General features: G+C 47.0%; 1 protein-coding gene across 1 annotated transcript in view; it reads right to left on the reverse strand.

Annotated features, from left to right (window-relative positions):
- LOC142302463 (uncharacterized) overlaps positions 1 to 19,917 on the reverse strand; it is an 81,669-nt gene that overhangs the window by 59,524 nt on the left and 2,228 nt on the right. Inside the window, exons 3-4 of the mRNA XM_075343526.1 lie at positions 17,040 to 17,213; positions 13,174 to 13,251 (exon numbers count right to left, since the gene is read on the reverse strand). Of these exons, the coding sequence (XP_075199641.1) occupies positions 13,174 to 13,251; positions 17,040 to 17,213 (252 nt within the window). The remainder of the gene's footprint in view (positions 1 to 13,173; positions 13,252 to 17,039; positions 17,214 to 19,917) is intronic.

The following is a 19,917-nucleotide window of genomic DNA, read 5'->3' on the forward strand; positions in this document are numbered from 1 at the left end:
CGTCTGGTTTTTAATGCAATATTTACATAGGTGTATAGAGGCCCATTTCCAACAACCACCACTCCAGTGATCTAATGGTACATTGTGTTTGCTAACTTTGTTAGAAGGCTAATGGATGTTTAGAAATCCCTTCAAAACCCTTGTGCAAGTTTGTTAGCACAGCTAAAAACAGTTTTGCTGATTAGAGAAGCTATAAAACTGACCTTCCTTTAAGCTAGTTGAGAATCTGGAGCATTACATTTGTTGGTTCTATTAAACACTAAAAATAGCGAGAAAAAGAGACCTTCCATGTAAACTCACAGTCTATTTTTGTTCTTAGAAATGAAGGATATTCCATGCAAGAAATTGCCAAGAAATTGAAGATTTCCTACAACGGTGTGTACTACTCCCTTCAGAGGAGAGCACAAACAGGCTCTAATCAGAGTAGAAAGAGAAAAGGGAGGCCCCGCTGCACAACTGAGCAACAAGACGAGTACATTAGAGTCTCTAGTTTGAGAAATAGACGCCTCACAGGTCCTCAACTGGCAGCTTCATTAAATAGTACCCGCAAAATGGCAATGTCAACATCTACAGTGAAGAGGCAACTCCGGGATGCTGGCCTTCAGGGCAGAGTGGCAAAGAAAAAGCCATATCTGGGACTGGCTAATAAAAGAAAAAGATTAATATGGGCAAAAGAACACAGACATTGGACAGAGGAAGATTGGAGAAAAATGTTATGGACAGACGAATTGAAGTTTGACGTGTTTGGATCACACAGAAGAACATTTGTGAGACGCAGAACAACTGAAAAGATGCTGGAAGAGTGCTTGACACCATCTGTCAAGCATGGTGGAGGTGATGGTCTGGGGTTACTTTGGTGCTTGTAAAGTGGGAGATTTGTACAAGGTATAAGGGATTTTGAATAAGGAAGGCTATAACTCCATTTTGCAACGCCATGCCATACCCTGTGGACAGCGCTTGATTGGAGCCAATTTAATTCTACAACAGGACAATGACCCAAAGCACATCTCCAAATTATGAATGAACTATTTAGGGAAGAAGCAGGCAGCTGGTATTCTATCTGTAATGGAGTGGCCAGCCCAGTCACCAGATCTCAACCCTATTGAGCTGTTGTGGACGCAGCTTTACCGTATGGTACGCAAAAAGTGCCCATCAAGCCAATCCAACTTGTGGGAGGGTCTTCTGGAAGCGTGGAGTGAAAGATCTCCAGATTACCTCCACAAATTAACAGATAGAATGCCAAAGGTCTGCAAAGCTGGAATTGCTGCAAAGTGAGCATTCTGTGCCGAAAGCAAAGTTTGAAGGAGAAAATTATTATTTCAAGTAAAAATCATTATTTCTAAACAAATCAATGTCTGGACTATATTTTCTATTCATTATGCAACTCATTTGATAAATAAAAGTATGATTTTTCATGGAAAAGACAAAATAGTCTGGTCGACCCCCAAACGTTTGAACTGTAGTGTACCTGCACGCAGCTTCAGATCCTCACAAGATCTCCTTCTCTACTACCATCTTATCTCCTCTTCCCACAATGACGTACAAGATTTCTCCCGTGCCTCCCCCATACTGTGGAACGCTCTACCCCAGCATCTCACCTACCGTGGAAACCTTCAAAAGGAACCTGAAGACCCACCTCTTCTGACAAGCCTACAACCTGCAGTAAGGCTATGTGTCCACGTTGCTTTTTACCTGCTTTTTACCTGCTTTTTTTGCTGCTTTTTCAACTGCAGCGTTTAATGCCAAAATGGATGTGTTCTGCTTTTCAAGCATAGTCTATGGGAATTTGGGTTTCTTGTGCGCACTATGCTGTTCAAAATGCTGCCTTTTTGTGGCAGAAATTTGGGCAAAAACTCTGCTTTGCAGTTCAAAGCGCAAATGGCAAAAACACTTGACATGTTGCTTCTTTGAAAAGCAGAGTTTTTGCCCAAATTTCTGCCACAAAAAGGCAGCATTTTGAATAGCATAGTGCGCACAAGAAACCCAAATTCCCATAGACTATGCTTGAAAAGCAGAACACATCCATTTTGGCATTAAACGCTGCAGTTGAAAAAGCAGCAAAAAAGCAGGTAAAAAGCAAAGTGCGCACAAAGCCTAACCCTCAGACTAGTACAACACTGGGCAACCAGCTCTGTCCTCACCTATTGTACCCTCCCCTATTCCCTGTAGACTGTGAGCCGTCACGGGCAGGGTCCTCTCTCCTCCTGTACCAGTCTGTTTTTGTAATTTTCATGATTGTTGTACTTGTTTTTTATGTATACCCTTTTAACTTGTAAAGTGAAATGGTATATATGGAGCTAGAATCATAATAATAATAATAATAATAATATTCTATATATATAATTGCCTTATTCTGTCTGTCTGTCTGTCTGTCTGTCTTGCTCCAAAATTGTGTCACGGTGAGTGTCATTACAGTGACAACCGCCTGATTGGCCGCTGGGCTCGGCCTGGCCCCGCCCCCCCACGGATTGGTCGCCGCTGGGCTCGGCCTGGCCCCTCCCCCCCACGGATTGGTCGCCGCTGGGCTCGGCCTGGCCCCGCCCTCCGCATGGATTGACCACTCGCCCCGGCCCTCCGCACGCATCGCCAGACATAACCTTGCGATGCTCTGATCGTGACGGAGCCGGTGAACGCTGGTAACCATTATACACATCGGGTAACTAAGGTCCCTTGGTTACCCGATGTGTATCATAGTTACCAGCGTACACCGGCTCCGTCACGATTCCAGCAGTGCCAGACATAACCTTCGATGCTCTGATCGTGACGGAGCCGGTGAACGCTGGTAAGCATTATACACATAGGGTAACTAAGGTCCCTTAGTTACCCGATGTGTATCATAGTTACCAGCGTACACCGGCTCCCGATACACATGTGCAGGGAGCCGGCATTATACTCCTCTCCCCCCAGGACTACTCCTCCTATTATAGTCCTCCTATTATACTCCTCTCTGAGTATAATAGGAGAACTATTATAGCATGGGGGATGGAGCACGATGGGGAGTGCGCAGCATGGGGGATGGAGCACGATGGGGAGTGCGCAGCATGGGGGATGGAGCACGATGGGGGGTGCGCAGCATGGGGGATGGAGCACGATGGGGGGTGCGCAGCATGGGGAATGGAGCACGATGGGGAGTGCGCAGCATGGAGGATGGAGCACGATGGGGAGTGCACAGCATGGGGAATGGAGCACGATGGGGAGTGCGCAGCATGGGGAATGGAGCACGATGGGGGTGCGCAGCATGGGGGATGGAGCACGATGGGGGGTGCGCAGCATGGGGGATGTAGCACGATGGGGAGTGCGCAGCATGGGGGACGGAGCACGATGGGGAGTGTGCAGCATGGGGGATGGAGCACGATGGGGAGTGCGCAGCATGGGGGATGGAGCACGATGGGGGGGTGCGCAGCATGGGGGATTGAGCCCGATGGGGGGTGCGCAGCATGGGGGATGGAGCACGATGGGGAGTGCGCAGCATGGAGGATGGAGCACGATGGGGAGTGCGCAGCATGGGGGATGGAGCACGATGGGGAGTGCGCAGCATGGGGGATGGAACACGATGGGGGGTGCGCAGCATGGTGGATGGAGCACGATGGGGGGTTAGCAGCATAGGGGATGGAGCACGATGGGGGGTGCGCAGCATGGGGGATGGAGCACGATGGGGAGTGCGCAGCATGGGGGATGGAGCACGATGGGGAGTGCGCAGCATGGGGATGGAGCACGATTGGGGTGCACAGCATGGGGGATGGAGCACGCTGGGGAGTGCGCAGCATGGGGGATGGAGCACGATGGGGAGTGCGCAGCATGGGGGATGGAGCACGATGGGGGTGCACACCTCCCCCCAAAACACACACACACCGCCACACGCGCACCACACAACACACCACACACACACTGGGAACCACAAACACCGCCCTACATAGACACCCACAAACACAGACAACGCCGCACACACACAACACCCAACACACAAACACCGCAGCATACACAAATATACGCACATACCGTGCAACACACACACATTGCACAAAACATACCTCCCCCCAAAATACACACACGCACCCCACACCCACACAAACCGCACAACACACACACACAACGCTACAGACACAAACAACGCAACACACAAGCAACACCGCTCTCACCCCCCGCCACACCCAGACAACACCCAGAACATGTACAGCGCCCTACACAAACACTTGGTAACTACACACAACAACATCTATATATATATATATATATATATATATATATATATATAACAAAAATCATACATTAACTACACAATATGTGGCACCCCAGGGTTGCCACAGTAACAACACAAAGGGTTAACTCCCCACACACAACACCAAGACCTCCTGGCCAGAAGGGGGAGACCAAGCTGCTTCCCTGTATATTCTGGTGGAGGGAGGAAATGGTCAGAAGTAGTTTCAGTTTGGAAGTTCAGTGCAGAGCACTGAGGAGACAGGATCTGGAGGTTGGAAGCTGGCTTTAGCTCACCTCAGGATCCACTGACCAATTCCAGGCCTAGCTGAGGGTCTGAGGAAAGGAGAAAGCGTACACAAAGGAACATTCCTGGGAGGCAGAGCATTGCTGAGCTCATCCCCAGTGGAGCACACAGAACGGATGCTGGATCCGAGACTGCAGGTTACATGCTGCACAGTTACCACCAGATAAGTGAAGATTCCAGATCTTTCACCTGTACCACAGACACAAGCAACAAGCGCAGAGTTCAGGAACATACTAGGAAGGACTCGAGTTGCCTGTCAGGTCGGTACCTAGGAGCAGAGCAGAGCAGAGCCAGCTGCATAGTTCACTCAGCAGCGGGGCCACAGACACACAGTGCAGGCAAGGAAGCCAAAACGGCCCGGCTGGGTGGGAGAAGCCCTGAACCCCTCACAGACTCCGTGGACAGTACTCTGCTGAATGCCATCTACAGTAAAGGACAAAGAAACTGCAAAACCGTGAGTCTGCCTGTTTATTGTGCTCGTGTCCTGCTCCCCCCCCATAGACTAACACACTGCCCCGGGGAAAAGGCTCTACCCGTGGGGAGCCGTCCCATCTCAAGCTGCCTTCCATCACCCCGGAGGTTCTGCAGCAGCGGTGGTCATCTCTGATCACATTCCACGGGTGGCGTCACGAACATAACCCCCCTTTTTATTGTGGAACCAGGGAGCACGGACCGGGCCACGACACCGTGATCCCCTTTCCAGAAGCAACCCCTTGGCCCGGTTCTGGGTATCCCCTTAACCCCTGGCGACACAACTTTGGCGTCACGAACAGGATGCGGACTGGACCCGGCTGCAACCCGGGTGACGTGCGCCTGTAAAGACTTATTGCATAGCATAAAAGACTTGCCCTGTGAATTGTTGCAACAAAGAACGTACTTTAAACTTTGCAAAGATACCTGGAAAAATCCAAAAACATCATTGGTAAAATTTTCCAGGCGCCATCTTTAATCACGCCATTACCTGCTACGCGCGGGAAAATATCGCGCCTAAACTAAGACTCCGCCTACCGCTTGCAGAGGAGGTGCGCTCGGTGCTGCGACCCGCACGAAAACGCAGAAAAGTGTCCCAGGCTTGCTGTCAAGAAGACTGGTGAAATTAACTAAGGGGGCGCAAAGATGTCGCAGCAGGGAGACGCTGTTGTACCCGGCGGTGCAGCGGCACCTATCATGCCGTTCCTGCTGCCGTACACCCCGGGTGCAGTGTGGCTGCCGCAGTACTCAGGTGAGCCCAACACACTTAATGACTTTATCGGAAAGCTAAAAATCTACTACAGCATGTACCCCCTGACAGAAGCCCAGCGTGTTGGTATGCTTATGGGACAGTTAACTGGCAATGCCCAGCGGGAGGCTACATCCTGGCCGGACGATGCAAAGGACACTGTAGAGCATATAATAGCTGGACTAAAAGCAGCTTTTGAATCCACTGCTGGCAGCCGGGCTAAAATGAGGTTCTTTGGATGCAAGCAAAAACCTAGAGAGAGCGCAAGAGACTTTGCCTTAAACTTGCAGGAGGCGCTCAGAGCACTTAAATTAGCAGAACCTGCCTTAGCCCCTGGAGCAGATAAGCTGCTGATAGACCAATTCCTGGATGGACTCTCATCCCCTTCCCACCGGGGACAACTGAGCATGATGGTGATCCAGGATCCAGGACTAACATTTGCCCAGCTAAAGGATAGAGCCATCCGCCTCCAGCAGGTGGAGGAGCCGCAGGATATAGACTCTGTTCAACACCTTACAGTGGCACCCAAGCAGCCAGTAGTGCCGGTGACATCGGCCATGTCAGCGGCTGCTGCTAACCACCTGGAGCCCATCACTAATGAGGCTCTCCATCAAAAGCTTGAAGCCCTTACAGACACTGTTGCTTCCATGGCTAGAATCGTCCAGGAGCTGCGTGGATCCAAGTCTGCACCCAAGATTGAGCTGGCGACCAGCAAGGAGGATGTCCCATGGATGAGGCCTAGGAGATACCAAGCGACGAGAGGACGACCCAGCGACCGCTACCAGCCGGATGGACAGCCCATTTGCCGCCGTTGCAAGGAGCCAGGTCACTTTGCCCGTGAATGTGCTTTAAATGGGGATCCCCTGGGGAGGCGGGCCGCTCCTCAGGAATGAACTCTCAAGGTCCTTCACCCTGGCACGACAAGTATGTGGGGGGACGTCCAGTCATCCCCATTGTGCTGGATGGCATTCCGCTCAACGCCTTGCTGGACACTGGTTCCCAAATAACATCAATTCCGCATGTCCTTTATAAGAGGTACTGGGCTGATTCAGACGTTAGCAGTGGTCCATCTAATGTTGCATTGAATATATGGGCTAGCAATGGTGAATTAGTACCACAGGTTGGTTTCAGAGAAATGACCATTAAGATTGGGAGAGTAGAATTGCAGAATCAGGGTATTATCATTGTTGATGTTGACCGACGAGAACGTGAACCAACTATGCTGCTAGGAATGAATGTAATTGAAAATTGTTTTGCAGAGGTAATTACTGTCTTGCAGCAGATCGTCGAGACTGCCAAACCTGGGCAACAGAGACTCCTGCAGAAGGAAATTAAAGCCTTGATGCTGAAGCAGCAGGTAGAAATGTCAGGAGGTGAAATTGGCAGTGCAAGGGTAAGTGACCCAATACCTATTGTAATTCCTCCCAAAACTGAAATGCTGGTCTGGTGTAGAGCCGCAATAGGCATCAGAGGGCGAGACTATCAGGCCCTGGTAGAACCCGTGTACTCAGACAGTAGGCCCACTGTACTGACGGCCAGAGGAATAGTTGAGGTACACAGGGGGAGAGTGCCAATACGCCTTCTAAATTGTGGGGAAGATGAGGTCACCCTACCTAAGTATGCTACCATGGCTAAGCTATATACGGTTGATAACAACGCCATCACCACCGTTGAGCCCTTGAAGCCGTCAAATCAGGCGGAGGACAATGGCTCAGAGGGAAAGCTGGAGGATTGGTGCCAAAAGCTACATGTAGGTACCGATTCTACACCCTCCCATCAAAAGCATGGAGTATACAGGGTAGTGAATGAATATGAACAAATATTCAGCAAACACCCATTAGACTTTGGGCAGATCAAAGGGGTAGAGCACACTATACCCACAGGTAACCATCCACCCATAAAGGAGAGGTATAGACCAGTACCACCGGCTCACTACCAATGCGCCAAAGACATGCTCAAAGGAATGAAAGAAGCAGGGGTAATAAGAGACAGTTGTAGCCCCTGGGCAGCCCCACTAGTGCTAGTTAAGAAAAAAGATGGGACCATGAGGATGTGCGTAGACTACAGACGGATCAACCGCATTACACACAAGGATGCATACCCATTACCTAGGATAGAAGAGTCATTGGCTGCATTAAAGTCCGCTACTTACTTTTCCACCCTAGATCTGACTAGTGGGTATTGGCAAGTTCCTGTGGCAGAGGCTGATAAGGAGAAGACAGCGTTCACCACACCGATGGGCCTCTGTGAGTTCAATTGTATGCCGTTTGGACTCTGCAACGCGCCTGGTACCTTCCAGCGACTGATGGAGTGCTGCCTAGGACATAAGAACTTCGAAACTGTCCTCTTGTACCTGGATGACGTCATAGTCTACTCCAAGACCTATGAACAGCATCTACAAGACCTGGCGGAAGTGTTTGAAGCCTTATCCGGATACGGCATGAAAATCAAGCCATCCAAGTGTCACCTTCTAAAGCCAAGGGTACAGTACCTGGGACATGTCGTGAGCTCAGAAGGGGTAGCACCAGATCCTGAAAAAGTTACCGTGATCAGAGATTGGCCGAGACCCACCAGCGTGAAAGAGGTGAGGCAATTCCTGGGACTGGTAGGCTACTATAGAAGATTTATAAAAGGGTTCACGAAGCTAGCAGCTCCCCTACAAGACATCCTGGTAGGACAGTCAAAGAAGTCTGCAGCCCGAAATCCTCCTTTCCAGTGGAGTGATGAGAGGGAAGAGTCCTTTAAGAAGTTGAAGTGGGCACTGACAGGAGAAGAGATCCTGGCATATCCAGATTACCATCAACCCTTCATTTTGTACACGGATGCCAGCAACGTAGGACTGGGAGCAGTATTGTCTCAAAAGCAGGAAGGCAAAGAGAAAGTTATTGCCTTTGCAAGCAGGAAGCTCCGACCTACAGAAAGAAACCCAGAGAATTACAGCTCCTTCAAGTTAGAACTACTGGCAGTAGTTTGGGCTGTAACAGAGCGTTTCAAACACTACCTGGCAGCTGCAGAATTTACCATCTTTACTGACAACAATCCGTTGACCCACCTGGACTCTGCAAAACTAGGTGCGCTGGAACAGCGATGGATAGCCCGACTGTCAAACTACAACTTTGTCATCAAGTACAGGGCAGGCCACAAGAATGGGAATGCAGATGCCTTATCCCGGATGCCACACTCGGGGAACGTGGAAGAGGAACCGGAGGGACTGGAAGAAATTGAGCTGCCGGCCTTTCACCGTCCTAAGGTGGGACAGTATCAACCGAGTGTCTACCAAAAACAACAGCAGGCAACTCTCAACCCATTAGCGCACCACGGATGGGCTGACACACAAGACAGCGATCCAGCTGTGAAGCTAGTGAAAGAACTGCTTACACAACAAGGTGCATACCCTAATCAGAATGCCCCAGCTGAGACACAACATCTCTGGAAAGAGAGAGGTAAATTGTTCCTCTACCAAGGGAAGCTCTGTAGAAGGCACACCAATCCAAAAACACATGAGTTGGTCTGGCAGATCATCGTGCCCAAGAGAGACGTCAAGATGGTTCTGGAAGCTTACCACGACGGTGCTGGTCATTTTGGTTGGAAAAAGTTGGAAGTGCTCTTAAGAGAAAGATTCTACTGGGTTGGCATGAGAAAATCAATTGAAGATTGGTGTAGAAAATGCGGACCGTGCAACCTCAGAAGAAAGGATCAACAGAACCAGAGAGCTCCACTCCAGTCCATAGTAACCAAGCAACCACTCGAGCTAGTCGCATTAGACCACGTCAAGTTGTCACCAAGCCGGTCCGGCTATGTTTATGCCTTAACCATCGTGGACCATTACTCACGCTTCTTAGTGGTGGTACCCATGAAAGACCTTACAGCTAGAACAGCAGCTAAAGCATTCCAGACGTACTTTTGCAGACCCCATGGTTACCCAGAACAAGTCCTTGCAGATCAAGGTCCAGCTTTCGAATCACAGATCTTCCAAGAATTCTGCAACATGTATGGCTGTAAAAAGATCCGCACAACAGCATACCATCCCCAAACAAATGGCTTATGTGAGAAGATGAACCATATTGTGATTGACCTGTTGAAGACCTTACCAGAGTCAGAAAGAAATCAATGGCCAGAGAAATTGCCAGACTTGGTGGACTTGTACAATCATGTCCCGGTGAGTTCTACAAACTGCACCCCCGCTTACCTCATGCGTGCAAGGCCCGGTAAACTGCCAATTGATTTAGATATGGGAATTCTGAAGCCAGATGCAGAAGTTCAAGAATCCAATTGGGATACCCTACGTCAGCAGCAGTATCGCCAAGTACAAGAGTGCGTAGAGAAAAGTCTCCAACAAGCTAGGGGAAGACAGGAGAGAAACTTCAACCAGCATGCTCTAGCAACCCCATTGCAACCTGGTGACCAAGTTCTCAAGAGGAAACGGCGCACAAACAAATTGGATAATCAGTGGGAAACCACCCCATATACAGTCTTACCATCCAGTATGGATAATCCCAAAGTGTGTCTAATCAGTAAGGATGAAGGAAGGACATCAGCTGTCGTGTCAAGAGATCAACTCAAACCGTGTCCTGAAACCCTGAAGACACCAGAAGTCACCTTACCCATACAGGTACAACCTGTCAAGAAGGAAGAAGATGTATTCCATACAGTCTTAGGAGATTTCCCAAAAACATGGCCAAATTACTATGGAGCAGTAGTAGTCCCAATGATCGCCTTCCCTCAAGTGATGGAACCACAATCAGAACTCGTACCACAAGAAGTCTCAAGACAAGAAGAACTGGAAGTCGAAACCGTAGAGGAAGAACAGATTCCTGGTCCCAGTGAGCTTGCCAGTCCTACAGTCAGTCCACCATCCTCACAAGTACCAGAAACACCAAATAGGTACACTTCCACTCACACCATTATGCTAAGTACACCAGCAGTACGCAGGTCACAGCGTAGTACTCAGGGTCAGATACCAGCAAGATATAAAGACTAATGCGAAATTGCATATAAAATGTACATATGTTATAATGTTTATATGAAAAACCGTAACAGTTTAGTGTACAGAAAAGGTGAGAGAAGAGTGGTGTAAGGTGGCAGCCCGGAGAGTTACAACTTGATCACATTGTTGGTGGCCCGAGGGCCGTGAGGCCTACTGCACTTACGACCAGAGTAGAGACACCTGTAAGAAGCGTTTGGTTGTTTAAATGTTTTATATAATTGCAACGTTAAGACCAAAAAGCCCAGTACCTACAGAGACTATACTGTATGAACACTTACATATTTTTGAACATTTTGGACTCTTTTTGAGCTTTAAGGTTTTTGTATTTTTTCCTTTTGAGACTCTGTATATATATAATTGTTGTGATAACTTGTTTGTTTGTTTCACAGTCCCGGAGTACTGTTCTTCACTAAGGGGGAATGTGGCACCCCAGGGTTGCCACAGTAACAACACAAAGGGTTAACTCCCCACACACAACACCAAGACCTCCTGGCCAGAAGGGGGAGACCAAGCTGCTTCCCTGTATATTCTGGTGGAGGGAGGAAATGGTCAGAAGTAGTTTCAGTTTGGAAGTTCAGTGCAGAGCACTGAGGAGACAGGATCTGGAGGTTGGAAGCTGGCTTTAGCTCACCTCAGGATCCACTGACCAATTCCAGGCCTAGCTGAGGGTCTGAGGAAAGGAGAAAGCGTACACAAAGGAACATTCCTGGGAGGCAGAGCATTGCTGAGCTCATCCCCAGTGGAGCACACAGAACGGATGCTGGATCCGAGACTGCAGGTTACATGCTGCACAGTTACCACCAGATAAGTGAAGATTCCAGATCTTTCACCTGTACCACAGACACAAGCAACAAGCGCAGAGTTCAGGAACATACTAGGAAGGACTCGAGTTGCCTGTCAGGTCGGTACCTAGGAGCAGAGCAGAGCAGAGCCAGCTGCATAGTTCACTCAGCAGCGGGGCCACAGACACACAGTGCAGGCAAGGAAGCCAAAACGGCCCGGCTGGGTGGGAGAAGCCCTGAACCCCTCACAGACTCCGTGGACAGTACTCTGCTGAATGCCATCTACAGTAAAGGACAAAGAAACTGCAAAACCGTGAGTCTGCCTGTTTATTGTGCTCGTGTCCTGCTCCCCCCCCCATAGACTAACACACTGCCCCGGGGAAAAGGCTCTACCCGTGGGGAGCCGTCCCATCTCAAGCTGCCTTCCATCACCCCGGAGGTTCTGCAGCAGCGGTGGTCATCTCTGATCACATTCCACGGGTGGCGTCACGAACATAACCCCCCTTTTTATTGTGGAACCAGGGAGCACGGACCGGGCCACGACACCGTGATCCCCTTTCCAGAAGCAACCCCTTGGCCCGGTTCTGGGTATCCCCTTAACCCCTGGCGACACAAATACGTAAATTCTAGAATACCCGATGCGTAGAATCGGGCCACCTTCTAGTAATCTTATAAATGTCCTTGATCTAATAACCTGTGACCCACAACGGCATTGCCTTCTCGTGTTTCTGCCTTCTCCTGTAGATTTTGACTCAAAGGATCACATCTTCCAATTAACAAAATATACAAAACTTTGCATAGTATTTTAGCTGAGCCAGAAAAAAAGTGAAATGGGCTTTATTGCTGCCCTAAAGGGTTATTCCCCCTAAAAAAATGAATCCCCTATCAGTAGGAAAGGGGATTACTTGCTGACCATTGAGAGTCCACCCGCTGGCACCCCAAAGATTTAAAAATTGGTTCTCTGTAACCTCTGAGAATGGGATTCTGCAGCCCTTGCCTGAATGGAGTGGAGATGCGCATGCTCGGCCTCCACTCCATTTATTATCAATAGGATTGCCAAAAGAAACCTTACTACAGCTTTCTCTGACAGTCGAAGCGTCCAAAGTCTCAGCGATCAACAACTTATCCCCTGAGGGATAACTTGTTTCTTTGAGAAAAACTCATTAAAGGGAATCTGTCACCAGGTTTTTGTTATGTAATCTGAGAGCAGCAAGATGTAAAAGCACAGACTCTGATTTCCAAGTTGTGTCACTTATTGGGCTGCTTGTTATAGTTTCAATAAAATCATTGTTTTATCAGTAGAAGATTATCGCTACAGGACTAATTGTCTCATGCCATATAGTCCTCCTGCTCTGTGTAACCTCACCTCCATCACTGATTGGTAGCTTTCTACTTATATACAGTGTACAAAGAAAGCCGCAAATAAGTGGTCTGGGTGGGGTTATATGGAGCTCAGCATTCAGGGAACTGCTGGATCTGCAGCAGATAAAACTAAATGATTTTATCAAAACTACACCAAGCAGACCAGTAAGTGATGCATTCCTGGAATCATGGTCTCTGCCCCTAGATCATGCTGGTTTCAGATTCCATAGCAAAAACCTGCTGACACATTCCCTTAAAATAAACCCATTCTACCTTTTCTAATCCTGAAAATGCCATCTTTGTACAAGGTACAACAAACCTCATGGGATGATATCTGAACATTTGATGCTCCTGGTGTTTCATGTCTCATTGGCGATGATATCTCAAAAAGCCATTCCTAAAGAAATTAAAAAAATTAGTGTACAAGAGGGGTTACCCTTATTATGACATTATTGAGATCATTAATGACAAGTCACACAACCTTTAGTGGAACTTTATCATCAAAAATAACATTAACATTTTAATTTAAACTACTAAATCATATTATTTATTTTTTTTATTATAAACTTTATTTTTTATTTTTGTTTAGGTCATTACTCAGATTAAAAAACATTAAATATTTTTTACCTTAAGGCCACGTCTCACTAAGCGACATCGCTAGCGACATCGCTGCTGAGTCACGGTTTTTGTGACGCAACAGCGATCTTGCTAGCGATGTTGCTGTGTGTGACATCCAGCAATGACCTGGCCCCTGCTGTGAGGTCGTTGGTTGTTGCTGAATGTCCTGAACCATTTTTTGGACGTTGCTCTCCTGCTGTGAACCACACATCGCTGTGTTTGACAGCGAAAGAGCAACGATCGGAATGTGCAGGGAGCAGGGAGCCGGCTTCTGCAGACGCTGGTAACCAAGGTACACATCAGGTAACCAAGCAAAGCTCTTTGCTTGGTTACCCGATATTTACCTTGGTTACCAACATCCGCAGCTTCTAGAAGCCGGCTCCCTGCTCCCTGCACAAATCGGGTAACTACTATATAAGCAAAGCGCTTTGCTTAGTAACCCGATGTGTACTATGGCTACCAAGCACAGCATCGTTACACGGGGCGCTGGTGGCTGGTGCCTGATCTCTGATCGCTGTGGAGATCTGCCTGATTGACAGCTCACCAGCGACCATGTATCAACGCTCCAGCGATCCCTGCAAGGTCAGATCGCTGGAGTGTCGCTAAGTGTGACGGTACCTTTAGTCTACTACACAGGAACACATAAGGTAAGTTTACACAGTGCGTTTTTCGCGGCGTTTTTGCGTGTTTTTCGGGTGCGTTTTTGCTCTGAAAACGCTGTGACATTGCTTCCCCAGCAAAGTCTATGAGTTTTTATTTTTGCTGTCTGCACACAGCGTTTTTTTTTTAGCTGCGTTTTTGTGCTGCACACAAAAACGCAGCATGTCAATTATTTTTGCGTTTTCACTGCATTTTCCACCCATTGAGTTCAATTAGATGTTCAAAAATGCAATGAAAAAATGCAAGTTGCAAATATAGCTGCGTTTTAGTGCGTTTCTATGACTAAAAACGCAGCTATAAACGCAGGAGGTGGGTAGTAAAGTGACGTGTACAGGAAGAGGATTCCTTCTGTCAGTAAACACAGAAGTGTGAATCCTCCCGGTACCGTCACCGCTGCGTCCACCTCCAGTCCTGTGCATGTTCGCTCCCGTGTGGTGCCATGGCTGGGCGGAAGGTGGAGGCAGCTGTGAAATCAAAAGTGAACAGTAGAAAAAAAAAAAAATGTCATACTCACATGTCTGCAGACTCCCGGTGGCATGTCCGCTCCCAGATCCTCTCCTGGTACCGCCGCTCAGGCTGTGTCCAGTCTCCCCGGGCATGTCCGATGGCTGCAGGACCTGGAGATGGATCACCTGATGCAGTCACCTGACGCATCAGCTGATCGTAAGTCTTGCGGTGACGCCAGCGCCCGGCCGTCTTCACCTATCAGCTGATGCCGTTAGGAGACTTCAGCTGATTACCGGCAGCTCCTGCAGCGATCGGACGGGATCAGACTCCGCTCCAGGAGCTGCCGGTAATTAGCACATAAGTGAGTATTTTTTTTTTTGTACTGATACATCAGCTGATTGTATAAACGGCTTTTATACAATCAGCTGATGTGTGATGTGATTCACATCCTAGAACCTGACACATCATCTGATCGCTTTGCCTTCCAGCAAACCGATCAGATGATATTGGATCCGGATTGGACGGCGCAGGACCTTGACCCAGGATTACTGAGGAGGGGGGTTCTTTATTTCAATAAAGATGGAGTCACTAATTGTGTTGTGTTTTATTTCTAATAAAAATATCTTTCTATGTGTTGTGTTTTTTTTTTATCTTTACTAGAAATTCATGGTGGCCATGCCTAATATTGGCGTGACACCATGAATTTCGGGGTTAGGGCCAGCTGATAATATACAGCTAGCCCTAACCCCATTATTACCCAGCAAGACCACCCGTCACCAGGGCAGCTGGAGGAGTTGGATACAGCGCCAGAAGATGGCGCTTCTATGAAAGCTCCATTTTCTGGGGTGGCTGCAGACTGCAATTCGCAGCGGCGGTGCCCAGAAAGCATGGGCACCCTGCACTGTGGATTCCAATCCCCAGCTGCCTAGTTGTACCTGGCTGGACTCAAAAATTGGGCGAAGCCCACGTCATTTTTTTTTTAATTATTTCATGAAATTCCTGAAATAAAAAAAAAGTGCTTCCCTATATTTTTGGTTGCCAGCCGGGTACAAATAGGCAGCTGGGGGTTGGGGGCAGTCCGTACCTGTCTAGCATACAAAAATATGGCGAAGCCCACGTCATTTTTTTGGGGGGCGAAAAACTCCTGCATACAGTCCTGCCTTGTAGTTCTGCAGCTGCTGTCTGCTCTCCTGCATACACTATTGGATGGAGTATGCTGAGCCTTGCAGTTCTGCTCCCCCTGCCTCTCCCTCCAGCATACAGTCCTGTATGGAGCATGCTGAGTCTTGTAGTTCTGCAGCTGTCTGCTCTCCTGCATACACTAGTGGAGAATGAAGAACATATTGAAGAAGGAAATTACATCAGACCTTTTTTTTTTTTCAACAATCTTTAATGGCACTGTTCACTGATAAATAAAAAATGCATAAAGACGCAGTGAGCAAAAACGCAGCAAAACGCAGAAAAAAACCGCACCAAATCGTGGCAAAAACGCATGCGTTTTTGCCGCGTTTTTTTGCTGCGGGTATGTTTTTGTGCGCACAAAAACGCAGCGTCAAAAAAACGCAGTGTGTGAACCTAGCCATACAAAAGTTTTTTGGTTTGTTTTCTGTAGCTTTGCTGTATAAACTGGGACATAGTCAACAGAGTCATCTCATTTAATTAGATGGTAGAGTATATAATGACAGATCTATTGTGCTCCAGGAGACAGTTAAGGCAGGGTAGCAACTCTATACACACAGATAAGATTCTGTACATGTTTCCCTTGTCACTCTCAAGCTGGGTTTACACGCTGCAACATCGCAAAGGACATCGCTGTAACGTCACCGGTTTGGTGACGCAATAGCGATCTCCATAAGTCTCTGCTAAGTCTCTGGTGAGCGTTCAACCCGGCAAACCTGGCCAACAACTTACCAGCGATCTGGACCTGCAGAGCGACCTAGCTGGTTGTTGGGGACGTTGATAAGCAGCCTTTTGAAAGGGAAGTTGCTAACAAAGTCGCTGAAAAGGATTCACACACTGAAACTTCATGCTGCACAGCGGGAAACAAAGGACCTAGGAATGGTCCTGAACGACTTGTAGTGATCAGCAACTTCCAGCAACTTCACAGCAGGGGCCGGGTCGCTGATAGGTTTCACACACTGCAACATCGCAAACAACATCGCTATTGCGTCACAAAACCGGTGACGTTACAGCGATGTCGTTTGAGATGTTGCAGTGTGTAAACCCAGCTTCAGAGAGGAGGTTTTAATCCTTTTTCAGAAGACTTTAAAAATGTATGACGTTTCACATCTTGTCACAACATATGTCTCCGAGATGAAAAATAATGCTCCTGTGTCATCAGATTTTAGTTTAATCAATACACACCCCACAATAAAATATTCTGAACCCTGGCTCAATTCAAAAGCAAATGGACAACAGCTGATAGTACTCTTGTATTTTTTGGTTAATTTGTCATCTTACCTCTAGTTCAGCCCAGGAGACCCTGTTGGACGTTTCTTGGCGCTGGGTCAGGAAATCCACCCAAGACATAGAAGTAACTTGAGATTCCTTAGCTTTCTGAAGAAGAATCTTGATATCGCTTAAGCTGAGTGATGAATCCCTGTCGAAGTCCAAAAGCTGGAAATCCCAGTAGATCTAAAGCAAGAGGCTATAGAGTTTAAGATGTGATCACAGACAGACGTGAAAGAAATCTGTTACTGAAACTGTACATACTGTATATGGATGAAAATACTTTTCTTATGTAAAAATGTGACTATTTTTCAACCTTTTTGCATAGAGAAAAATGGGATAAATATGACAAAGTATAAAGTGATGATATACCATTCATAGATATGATTTTACCAATTTAGCAAATACTAAACGATGCAATTACTATATATATATATATATATATATATATATATATATATATATATATATGTATATATATATATATATATGAACAGTACATATTATTTTTTTGTATACAATAATTATTTGATCCCTTGCTGATTTTGTAAGTTTTCCCGCTGACAAAGACATGAACAGTCTATCATTTTAAGGGTAAGTTAATTTTAACAGTGTATTTAACGGAAGAAATACAAAATGATTGTCAATGGACATTGCTCTGGGGCACCATGCAAAATCTTACCTCATGGGGTATCCAGGATCATGAGGAAGGTGACAGATCAGCCTAAAACTACACAGGGGAAACTTGTTAATGATCTCAAGGCAGCTGGGACCACTATCACCAAGAAATCATTGGTAACACATTATGCGTAATAGATTAAAATTCTGCAGTGTCTGCAAAGTCCCACTGCTGAAGAAGGCACATGTGCAGGCCCGTCTGAAGTTTGCCAGTGAACACCTGGATGATTCTGAGAGTGATTGGGACAAGGTGCTGTGGTCAGATGAGACAAAAATTGAGCTCTTTGGCATTAACTCAACCTGCCGTGTTTGGAGGAAGAGAAATGCTGCCTATGACCCAAACAGCACCGCCCCCACTGTTAAGCATGGAGGTGGAAACATTATATTTTGCGGGTATTTCTCTGCTAAGGGCATAGGACTACTTCACTGCATCAATGGGACAAAGGGTGGAGCCATGTACTGTAAAATCCTGAGTGACAACCTCATTCCTTCCACCAGGACATTAAAAATGGGTTGTGGCTGAGTCTTCCAGCACGACAATGACCCAAAACATACAGCCAAGGCAACAAAGGAGTGGCACAAAAATATGCACATTAAGGCCATGGAATGGCCTAGCCAGTCTCCAGACCTTAATCCCATAGAAAACGTATGGAGGGAGCTTCTGAGTTGCCAAGCGACAGCCTCAAAATCTTACTGATTTAGAGATGATCTGCAAGGAGGAGTGGACCAAAATGCCTCCTGACATGTGTGCAAACCTCATCATCAACTACAAAACACATCTGACTGCTGTGCTTGCCAACAAGGGTTTTGCCACCAAGTTTGCCAGAGGGATCAAATACTTATTTCTCTCTGCAAAATGTAAATTTAAACAATGCGAATTTCTAGATTTTATTTTTCATATATCATCTCTCACTGTGCATGTCAGACCAAATAAAAATCATGAGGTCAAAGGAACTGCCCAAGGAGCTCAGAGACAGAATTGTGGCAAGGCACAGATTTGGCCAAGTTTACAAAAGAATTTCTGCAGTACTCAGGTTTCTAAGAGCACAGTGGCCTCCATAATCCTTAAATGGAAGAAGTTTGGGACCACTAGAACTCTTCTTAGACCTGTCCATCCAGCCAAACTGAGCAATTGTGGGAGAAGAGCCTTGGTGAGAGAGGTAAAGAAGAACCCCAAGATCACTGTGGCTGAGCTCCAGTGATGCAGTAGGGAGCTGGGAGAAAGTCCCACAAAGTCAGCTATCACTGCAGCCCTCCACCAGTCGGGCCTTTACGGCAGATTGACCTGATGGAAGCCCCTCCTCAGTGCAAGACATATGAAAGGCCACATAGAGTTTGCAGAAAAAACACATGAAGGACTCCCAGACTATGAGAAATAGGATTCTCTGGTCTGATGAGACGAAGATAGAACTTTTTGGTGATAATTCTAAGCAGTATATGTGGAGAAAACCAGGCACTGCTCATCACCTGCCCAATACAATCCCAACAGTGAAACATCGTGATGGCAGCATCATGCTACGGGGTTGTTTTTCAGCTGCAGGGACAGGACAACTGGTTGCAATTAAAGTAAAGATGAATGCGGCCAAATACAGAGATATCCTGGAAGAAAACTTCTTCCAGAGTGCTCTGGACCTCAGACTTGGCCAAAGGTTCATGTTCCAACAAGACACTGTCCCTAAGCTTTCAGCTAAAATAACAAAGGAGTGGCTTCAGAACAACTCTGTGACCATTCATGACTGGCCCAGCCTGAGCCCTGACCTAAACCCAATTGAGCATCTCTGGAGAGACCTGAAAATGGCTGTCCACCAACATTCACCATCCAACCTGACGGAATTGGAGAGGATCTGCAAGGAAGAATAGCAGAGGAACCCTATATCCAGGTGTGAAAAACTTGTTGTATTATTGCCAAGAAGACTCCTGGCTACACTATCAAAAGGGCGCTTCTACTCAATACTGAGCAAAGGGTTTGAATACTTATGACCATGTGATATTTCAGTTTTTCTTGTTTAATAAATTTGAAAAAAAAACAACAACATTTCTGGGTTTTTTTCTGTCAAGATGGGGTGCAGAGTGTACATTACTGAGAAAACAAATGAACTTTTTTGAAATTACTAAATGACTGCAATGAAACAAGGAGTGAAACATTTAAAGGGGCCTGAATAATTTCCAAACCCACTGTATATGTATGTATGTATATATATATATATGTATA

Source organism: Anomaloglossus baeobatrachus, chromosome 4, assembly GCF_048569485.1.
Source record: "Anomaloglossus baeobatrachus isolate aAnoBae1 chromosome 4, aAnoBae1.hap1, whole genome shotgun sequence".
NCBI classification, from domain to species: Eukaryota; Metazoa; Chordata; class Amphibia; order Anura; family Aromobatidae; genus Anomaloglossus; species Anomaloglossus baeobatrachus.